Genomic DNA, 10,666 nt, shown 5'->3' with positions numbered 1-10,666 from the left:
GCCGGGGAGGGGGGGAGTGAGCGAGCGGCTGTGTGGTGCTCAGTTGCTGACTGAGGTTAAACCATGACAGTATTATTTCAACTTTTGTATTTCTGGTTGAGTTATCATAAAAGGAGAAATTGTCGGATGGCAAAAGAAGTAACATTGTATGACGGAACTTGCACTGACCTACAATGTGCTACCCACTTATAATAGTAACGTACGCCACTGAAATCAAAGCAGGTTACACTGGGGCAACAAGCCATTCAGTAAATGTGTCATGATCAGGTTCCATGAAGCCAATACATGTTTTTCTTCTAGTAGAAGATTAAAGAGGGGGGAGAGGTTCATGCAATGCTGCAGAGAACAGCATGGAGAAATGTAGAGCAAGTACACTGGGTTTCAAATTTGGAAATGACATTAGGGTCTCATTTCATTAGGGCTTTTTCCTCCATGCATGGAGTGCCAGCAAGAGACTCACAAAAAAAGAGGTTTGCCATAGCCTTCAGGGACAGGCTGAGAAAATTCAGTCCAAGAGGCATGAGTACGCAGAGATCAGAAACTAAGTACAGCAGCCAGGGAGAGACAGAGATGGGCCAGTCAGTCTGTTTGCTAAAAAGAAACTTGTTTTCTAAATTTCTTAAAAATGTATGGCTATTCTTGGTCATATCATATGCTTCCAATATAAACCCATAAACTGTTGTCTTCCTTTTTTTTAATTTTTATTTAATCTTCCTTCATTTTTCTCCTACAAATTTATTTATTTAATGTAAACCAACTCATTTCCAGGAGAGACCACATCCAATACATTGAAACAGTGCCAGGATTATAGTTCATGTCTTAGTAATTCTTGCTAGAGGGTACTATGTATATTATTTCTAACGTTACAAGAAATGCAAAACAATATCCATTTTAAAATATTAACACCTATCTATTTACTGAGAAAAGGTACAGATAGAAGCAAACAAGGAATGAACTGTGTATTTTTCAGGTGCTATGTGCAGATCTTGCAGCAAATTTTTGAGAAAACCACTGAATATCAAACTTACTTGTGTTGATAAGAAACTGGTTTGAAACCCCAGGATGATCTACATCATGTATTGCACTGGCAAAAATTGCTGCAAGAATCTCCAAATCAGTGAACACTGCCTAGAAAATCATGAAACAGAAATGACAATCACTAATCAATGAAAAAGTGTTTTCAATAAAAAGGACTCTACTTTGAATCTAGATCTGAAGAAGGAAAACACATTTGAAATGTATCAGGGATCTCAAGAGATTTTACACATAGGCTATCACAACCTTTTGTAAAATCGTCAATTATGTAGAATTTCATAAATATTTCAAGTTTGGCCAAAGTAAAACGATCCTTAGTTCACACTGACAGCATCACTAAATTCCATAACAACTGAAGTTTTTTCAGCTTCAGTCTGTAAATAAATCCACTTTTATTACATCATTAAGTACAGATTAGATCATTAAGTCCAGGTTTCTAACCTATAGCACAAAATGAAGTTAAAAATTTCAGCCTGACTCCTACGTATTGTCCTATACTTGAAAGACACACATCTCCTAAATGATGCTAAAGGAAATGGTGACAGACTACAAGGCCTCTTACTTAACATCTACTGATTTTTTCTTCCGTATGAGATTATGAGGAAGATAGGAAGAGAGGATTGCAATGGACCTGGCATGTCATGCAGCCCAGTCCCCTGTTGTCACAAGCACCCACATTATATAATTGCTTTCATAATTGATCAAGAACAGCTCAGAGTGTGTAGGTCAGCAGTGGCACCGGGCAGACATTGCTATTTTACTGGCTAAAGCTCTGCTGAAAACAAGGCTATGAAAAACAGTTGATCTGGAAAAAAACCCGAAATGCTACTGACGACTGGTTCAGCTGTTTGGTGAAGCCAGTGCTGATTTAAGAACATAATCTGATCTTCCTTCTTGAGATAAAGAAAATCTTTCAAAAGAGAATTCCCGACTATTTGAGGATCGAGACCTGCCAACAGTCTTAAGTTGCACTTATAACCCTCTTGTTAAGAAGGGGGTAAAGCAGAAGCATTCAGTAAACATGAAAGATTGGTCATTATGAAAAAGAGTCAAAATGCAGCCCTCCTTGAAAATGAGAGCAAATGCTTTTGAACTACTAAAATTTCAACTGCTTGCTGTATCTGCCGTTTCCCAACAATTCACTGGTAAATATCAATGTTTGCTATGCTAAGACCCGAACTGTGCTTAAAAAAGGGAAAGTAATCTCCATCTTTCTTCCACTTCTTTCTACTTCAGAGATTTAAGCACTTTCGGCAAGAGAATTCTTCAGAAAAGAACATATGAAATGTTATTTTTTCCCAAACAATTCTGAAATATTTATGAAAAAAAATGAGATAGTCCAGTGAAAATTTAGTACATGTTCCACTCTGCCTGAGAAACAAACACAAAAGTAGCCTTTCAGGACCAGAATGAATATGCACAAGGAAAAAAACAAAAAACAAATGGCCCTATTGAGGGAATCCCATTTTATCACTATCTTTCCTAAGCAATTCCACTAACTGTGGTTAGTGAGAATCCCGCATGGGAAATAATGACAGAACAGGATGTAGTATTAATAATGAGATGGTGGAAACAAGTTATGCATTGTGTTACAATGGAAAAGGTTACGACAGCACAAATCTGCAAGTATAAAACCATGATTTAAAAGAAAAAGATGTGACATTTTCTGCACAATATTTACATGTAAATAAGCTTTGATGCTCATTACCTTTAAAAGAGCACAATTCATGAAGAAATGTTAAGATTTCTTTTAAAAATATTGCAGAAACTAAGATCTTTAATATTTGGTTTAGAAGAGTCTTAGTATGTCCCTTTCTCTCATGCCTGCCTCTTTCCCACCTCAGCGCAGTTTACCTCTAATGCCGGGGTTGATAGCAGGACATGGGTTGACTGAACAACATCTGCAGCATGTATGTTATTGTGATATGCCACATCTGCATGGTAATGGTCTTCTAGGGTCATCAAGTAAGTTATTAAAGTGTCTACTGGAATCTTAAATGTTTTTAACAAGTCCCGTTCCTAGAAAAGGAAAAGAGAAACAATTATGATTACAAAGCACAGAAAAATCTCTAAGGTAAGCAAAAAGCAGCACAGCTGCTGCTACTTGCCTGAAAAATGGTGTGCATGATGACTGTCAAAGGTCTGTTTCCAGATAACTCTGCTACTCTGAAAACCTGAAGGCCCCATTTGTTCACATCTTCTAGTTCCTAGAGCAGAATGAAGCAACAGATACGTTGAAACCTAACACACAAATTCCAGTGATTTTTGATTGAAACAGCTACAAACAGTGGACTCATGAAGATTCAAACCTTGCCACTGTGAAAATTATATGCTAAACTCTGAAAGGGGGAAAGCTGCTGCTACTAGTCTTGTAATATTTGAATTTGCAGCTACCAACTTTTCAGATTTTAATTCACTAAGCAGGAAGGAGTGCCTCCTTAAATGGATTGCTCCAGAGGGAAAAATGCTACAGTATCTTGAATGAGCTGAACTGACACACTTTGCTATCTCACTGCCCAGTGACAGCAGAGTTCAGCAAGGAGGAAACCTCCAGAGATGCTGCGGTTCTGCTGCTGTCTCCCTGGTTCTCAGAAATACTCTTCAAACAAAGGGGGAGATTCCTGAAAACATACGGATAAGCATATTTCAAAATGTAAAACTCTAAAATTAAATAAATAATCACTTTATGCCAGTTTTAGATTATTGCCAACTAATTAGCTGCTGGTGCAAAAATCATAGAAAATGTCACTAAAAACAAAACCACAAATGATGTACATAAACTGATACAGCTGAAGGCAGGACCTGGAAAGATAGCTCTAATGCTATATACCAGTTGTGCATTTTCAGAAGACATAGGGCTGCTATATATTTTCATTCCTGTGACAGTATATGGTATGTTTGCTCTTCATTCCTTAGATATTATTTATGAAAAAGCAGCTTAATTAATGCATACACAAATACTAATTTACATTCCATCTCCAGATGAAATCCTGTTTACACAGAAATTAACCCTTATGGCCTGATTCTGATTTTACTTGTTATTATTCCACTTCACCAAATTTGTACTATTTCAAGCGAGACCAGCCTTTGGTGCTACAGCTTGAAATCAATGGTTATAAGCAGAGATGGAGTAATATTGACAAGTCCACCCTCTATTTTAATTCAATGGTTTAAATGCAAGGATTTATATATTCTCTACCTTGGCAAGAACATCTTCTTGGTCTGTTTTAACTCCAAATCTAGGAATACTGGAATTAGTTAGGCTGGAGCTGTGCATCAGTTTTTTGACTCCACTGATTTGGGACATTGGCCTCTTCTTTTTCTCTTTCTCTTTCTGCGTCGGAGAAGGGATTTCAACTTCATGTTGTTTGTCTTCAAAAGAATGAAGAAAAGGAGAATAATTTTTAAAGGAATTACAAATATTTTTGTCCATTTCACTGCTGAGTTGCATCTTATGGATATTGTAATTCTTCACAAACCTTTTTTTTATTTTTATGTTTGGAGATTTTGCAACAGATACTTCATATCAAGAGCAGTAAAACCATGAAAAGATAACAATAGACCTATACCACAGTATAAGCAGATCTCTATTTCACAAATTGCCTCATTATTTCTGAACTGGCTTTAGTCACAGACTTGTGACTGTCTGATTTCCACTTCTGCACCACTAGCACTGTAGAGAGGGTCAATCCTTTCATTATAAAAATATTACAGTTGAACAGAAATCTAAACTTTCATTTTACAAGAAAATTTAAAATTTCTTCTTTTCCAGGAAAAACACTCTCTGAAATTGTATTTCAAAAACAATCAAAACGGTATCTCATGTAAACCTTCACAAGACATTTTCAGGACTCGAAGGACCTAATACTTGGGGACTGGTCCTGTTTGTGTTAAGACTCTACAACTCAGAAAGCCTTTTGCCAGCCACATCTACAAGCGCTTTGGATGTAAAGGCAGTTCACGCCAGCAACGCAGTGCATTTCTGCACCTCCCAACCAGAGTAAGTAATACCGACAAAAGGACTGTTTTGCTAAAACCCAACATTTTGCTGTGGGCTTTTGTCTCCATAGCAGTATCAGCAGCATCACTTCACATACCTCATCAATGTATGTGCCAGCAAAACTTTAGACAAGGATTAAACTGAGAGTAAAAGTATATTTAGGCCATTGCCAGCTGATCGCTGCAGAAACAGTATGGGGTGTGGAGCATTGCAGATATCTGTGGTCCCCAAAGTAATCTAAGGTAGTGCAACAAAGGACTCTCCTGCCAAAATTGCTAGGAATTTGCATTAATTTTTGTTCTTTTTATTCATATTATATTTCAACATAGAGTTTTAATGACTCCCTCCAAATTATCTCTTCTTTGCTGAAATGTTCCTGCACCTGTTCTAGTCCTCAAGGAATATTCCAGCAAAACCAGGAAAATCCAGAACAGATGTTTGTAACATAGGAGCCTAGCAAAAACTATGATTTAAAAAACACTCTAGAACAAAAGAAATTTAAAAAAAAAAAAAAAAAAAAGAAAATTTGGGGTCTTTAAAACGTATGTCTATTCTTCCCTTCCTGCAATGGTCATTTTCAATAAAGACATTGAAACCAGACGAGGGTAGCAAGTCCATTTCTAATTCCCAGATTGTTGCTGTGTTTGTTTCTTCACTTTCTTTCTTGTTTCCATTTCTTTTTTTTTTTAATTACCCTTTAGCACCGCATTTACTGGACACTTCAAATTGCAAAGAAATCACAGCGAAGAAGAGACTGTGGAAATGTCACCAAGCTTTAGCCTGCGGCACCGAGTTCCCCAATTGCCCCCGTCATACTTCACCACTCTCCTCATACAGACAATCAAGAAAACGGGGGAGGCGCAGTGCTGCAGCTCTTGACTGGTGCAAACCGACAACAGATGAGGGGCAGTGACTCGTGTTCATGCTTTGATGTTTATGGTTTCGGTCATATGCACAAAGTTTAGACCCATCAAAGGGAGGTTCGTAAGCCAAGCTGTCAGACTAACTCAAGTGAAAAGAAGCGTCTGTCTGAACAACTTTAGATCTCCAGAGGAATTCCACAGGACTGCCTCTGCTTTTGTAACTACAAGCACACAAGGCAAAGGATCCTGCGCCCATCTAAACATCCAGAAAAGACAGGTTGCCATTTTGACCCTGATTGTGCTATGCTCATTGGCAGGTTCTCTTACATTTTACGTTCATAGGATAACAGGTTAATGACACTGAAAAATAAAAACCTTGCGTACTATTATACTCAATGTAGGAGCCTTAATTCTTACACAAGGAATATATTTGTTGTCATTATGAGTAACTTCATACATGTCATATAGCCCTACTTGATAAAATCTTAGTCTTCTTTTTTTTTTTTTTTTTTTTTAAAGAATAAGAAGAACAGAAAAACCTGTTTCCTCATGACATGTTCCTAACTTTCAAATGTGAGAAAGCCCGTAGATGTTCAGGAGATAGATTATGTATTAAAAAAATTAACTAACTAGATTCATTAAAATTTTCTATGGAGAGAATGTTTTCCCTCTTCACATTGTTGCTCAGAACCTATATACTTAAGACTGCATATTTTGAAAATACTCTATTTAAGCAATAATTCTGTAGATGAGGTATTTTCCCCATTGTATTCCTCTTGAACCTACAATTTTAAGTATCCTAGGTTTTCATGCAGCCACAGAACAATACCCATGGCTCAGTAACTTAGAAGTGATTGCCCTTCCAGCCCTCTTTCTGCTCAAGACTGAGGTCTCATGTAAAAGGCTGACAGATGCATTTCCTTACCCTGTCAAAATGAGCCTTAAGTTTTCAAGTAAAAGCAAGCAGAAACTGGTGTATCTGTCTTTTCAGCCTAAGTGGGTCATCTTCTCAGGCAACTATACACTGTGACTTTTAGGGCTCCTGAAGCTGTGCAATATTGCTTCTCCATGACAGAGGCTCATCCCTTTCTTATTGTTTGAAACCCTGCTGTGCTGCAGCACTCAGGCACGCTACTGCAATCATAGGTAAACTGGACAGACACAATAAGTGACCCATTTAGGATATGGTGACAAGCAGGATAAAATGTACTTCAAAAGCCCGCTTCTTTCAAAAAACACAAAAAGCACCAGCTATGGTATCTCACACAAATAAAACAAGATGTATCTTAACATGTGTGACTGGCACTTATCCTAATTTAGATGTATTCAGCTGTGCTCCCCTTACACAAACAGTCTTTATGAACCAATGGTGTTTTGCTCAAAACATGTTGGAGATAGGTATCTTTATCTTCATGTTAAAAATCAACAGTATGGAACAAAGTTTTATTCATTTTCACCAGTTTTAGCAAAAAAATATATGCTTAGTTCTGCAATGCCATAGAGGAGGAACCATACTCTTCGTAGTATTGTGTCGGGCTTTTTTTAATGCTCACATCCCACCATGCAAGCTCTTGAGCCGCACAAATTCTCCTGGCAGCAGTCTGTTCAGATGTTGATTTAGTCATACCCATCCACCCACTCACGTGCAGGGAGGGAACACCAAAGCATCAGAACTGTGCATTACGAGATTTTATGAAGTTACTTGTGCCTGTGTGCTTCCAGCACACTGAAACCTCTTTGCGGTAACTTTCATAAGGGAAACAGAGCGGAAGAATTTTTTTTAGTATATAATTAATTCATTATATATTAATTTCTTAATACTGTAGCAATATAGTAGTTGTAATGTTACATGAAAATATGTATATTAATATTTATCTGTAATTACATACACAGGGAAACCACAAACACAAACTAAATGAGCTGTGAGGAAATCAATCTAACATGATCTCTCTGCTCAAACACTGAACAATGAGATACTAAATGTACAGCTTCTGAAAACAGAAATTAATATGGAAAGCTACTTGCTTTTAAGCTCTATCACAGCCCAGAGAGAGACAAAAAACCAAAAGGCAAAAAGTTAACTCCCATCATAGTCTTACCTAAGAATGTGTTTGATATATATTCTGAGACCTGATTGCCTGACCTGCTCATTTCAGATAGGTGGGTTAGCTCCCGGTTGAGCATTCTTTTAAACTGGAAAACAAAACAAAACAAAACAAAAAAGCGTAAAGTTAGCAATCAAGATGTATTTTAGTTAGGATGAGAAAATGCAGTCAATTTATAATTGGGGAAAGGACATGACATTAAGAATATATACTAAACTAAGATAACTATGAAAGCAGAAATCACATGTAACATTGCTCTACCCTACTGACTTATTCATGGGTTGGACAACATAATTCTTAACCTCCTAAAATACTCCACAGTGAGTCAATTACTAAGGCACAGAGTCCTACTAGTAACTGGAAACTGTAAGACATATGTATACACACAAATAATTAATATTACTGTCTTTTCAATTTTTCAATTTTAATTTGGAGAGAAAATACAAATGTGTTTACATAGGACCCCTTTTCCACTAGGGTTTTCTTATCATATTTGTAAATTAATCTATTTGTGCATTTTTTGCAATTCATTTAGTAATATTTCAAGTTTATCTTACCTCCTATCATTAATCTACTCAAATATATTTGACAGCACTGCTCAAAACAATCAAAATATCTTACTGATTTCGTACACACCAATATGAATAGAGGTAGGTTTTGTTGTCTTTGACTTAAAATTATTATACTGGATCAGCCCAATGACTTGACCATTCCACAGTCCCAGAAAATTGTCAGTATCTGTATGAAACACCGGAGTAGAAAATACCCATCTGTGGAAACACCTTCCTTTTCCCTCTAAGTTAGCAATTCACTCTAGGCACTCTATAGGATAGAAATGGATATTAACATTCCATGAAATGTGTAATTGATTAGGTACTCATCATTGAGCCTTTCTTGATTCCTTCTAGACTGCAGGGTTAAACGATATCTTGTGGCATTGTGTTCGACAGGTTAATTGCATAATACAGGTCTAGGTATCTTATATGCATTTTCACTGACTATAGCTCTGCCCTGATATTATCAACAAATAGAACTCAGCAATATTTATTAGCAATTCAAACAACTCTTGCCAATGTAAATTAGCATCCATCTGTCACTACTGAATTTTGCCTCCCATTGTGCCACCCTGTCCTTTTGTTGTTAGATTTCTCAGTCATCTTTTCTCTTAACAAAGCCAAATGATTTGTGCCATTTTCAGAATCATCTTTCACTTTGTTCATCCAGTTATGATTATTTATTACATCAAACAATAGCTATCCCTTAGTATATATCCCTGTAAACATTCCTCTGTGTTGAAAACCAGTAATTTATTATTCTATACCAGATAAAGCACTAGACTAAACATTAACCACCTCCTTTCCATCCCACTGGAATCATCAAAGCTCTTTCTTCAAAGAGGCTTTGCATAGTGAAAGTGGTTTTTTTCTTCACAATGTCTTTGTAAGTCACCAATTATTGTATTGCTCACAGTGTGCCAAATAAAAATTACCTTTAATATAACACCGTAACCATTAGCCACTGCATTTTTCTGCCATCTTGACATGCCATGAGCTCAGGAAGTTCCTGCTACAAAGACTGAATCCTACTTTAGTCGCAAGCCAAAGGCTCAGCTTTGATCTTAGATACAGCTGTGTGCTAGCAAGTGCTCAACACATTTCTGAAAATTAGAACCATACTGCAAATACAGTTTCATGTACTATGAACTACAGGGCTATAACTTTCTGCACGAAACCAGTATCAATCTCTATAGTGAGGTCTGATATTTGTCACCAATGTCAAATGTTAAAAAGACAAGTCAAGCTTGCCAAGCAGTAAAGTGACTGGTCCAAAAATCCTAAGAATATTTTTAAAAGCCTTTCTTTAAATTTTAACACACACTTAAGTCACACTTGCATGCTTTTTCTTCTGTACTCACGAAGGTGAGAAACTGAATTATTTAAGGCAAAAACTGAAGATCTCGTAGAATGGCTTGTCTCTAGATGGTATACAGAAACTGCAGCTTTAAATTAAGTATCATGTATAGGAATCTTAATAAAATGTCAGAAGTTGACAAAATCGCATTAACTTCCAGGCCTGTCATCAGTATATCCATTACCACTCCAATATACTCTCTCCCTTAATTTAATCCAGCTAGTTCACCAGATCCCAACTAAATAGGTCCTCATCTGTCTGGTTGTTTCCCAGTAAACCCTTTTAGATGATGCCCAACTTTGCAATGCTGTTTTTGCTGCACAGTAATACTACTGGGTCACATTCTGCAGTTTGGAAGAAGACCATCTAGCCCTGGTATGTATTCTTCAGGAACTCTCCTTAAAAATTTCCCAGCTTTGAAAGGAGATTGTTTGCACTATGCTTTTTCTGCAGCTACCTGACACAACAAATAGGAAGGGTTTTTTTTTTTCCCTCCAAATCATAAATTTAATTGCAGGGAGTAGGTAGGGAGAAGGTTTGTTATTGCATACTGGGAATCATCTTGTGGAACTTATGGAGTATATGTTCTTCAAGAATTTCCAACTTCTAATCCATACAATATTAGTATTTATTGTATGGATGTCCATAACAAATGGAAGGTGCATAGCAGTCTTTTCTAATGCTGTGTTCCCCATTAGTCTGATGCAAAGCCTTGTCTTTCCACGTCGCATCACCCCATTAATCACCAGAAC

The 10,666-nt window shown here is 36.9% G+C and overlaps 1 protein-coding gene across 1 annotated transcript in view; it reads right to left on the bottom strand.

Annotated features, from left to right (window-relative positions):
* LOC103893427 (cAMP-specific 3',5'-cyclic phosphodiesterase 4D) overlaps window positions 1-8,088 on the bottom strand; it is a 15,483-nt gene extending 7,395 nt beyond the window's left edge. The window contains exons 1-5 of the mRNA XM_019470264.1: window positions 7,998-8,088; window positions 4,235-4,407; window positions 3,144-3,242; window positions 2,890-3,054; window positions 1,029-1,128 (exon numbers count right to left, since the gene is read on the bottom strand). Of these exons, the coding sequence (XP_019325809.1) occupies window positions 1,029-1,128; window positions 2,890-3,054; window positions 3,144-3,242; window positions 4,235-4,407; window positions 7,998-8,082 (622 nt within the window). The 5' untranslated portion in view covers window positions 8,083-8,088. The remainder of the gene's footprint in view (window positions 1-1,028; window positions 1,129-2,889; window positions 3,055-3,143; window positions 3,243-4,234; window positions 4,408-7,997) is intronic.
* Window positions 8,089-10,666: the final 2,578 nt, after the last annotated feature.

The sequence above is a fragment of the Aptenodytes forsteri genome, unplaced genomic scaffold (genome assembly GCF_000699145.1).
Source record: "Aptenodytes forsteri isolate BGI_AS27 unplaced genomic scaffold, ASM69914v1 Scaffold92, whole genome shotgun sequence".
NCBI lineage: Eukaryota > Metazoa > Chordata > Aves > Sphenisciformes > Spheniscidae > Aptenodytes > Aptenodytes forsteri.
This window is presented reverse-complemented; position numbering and strand designations above follow the sequence as displayed.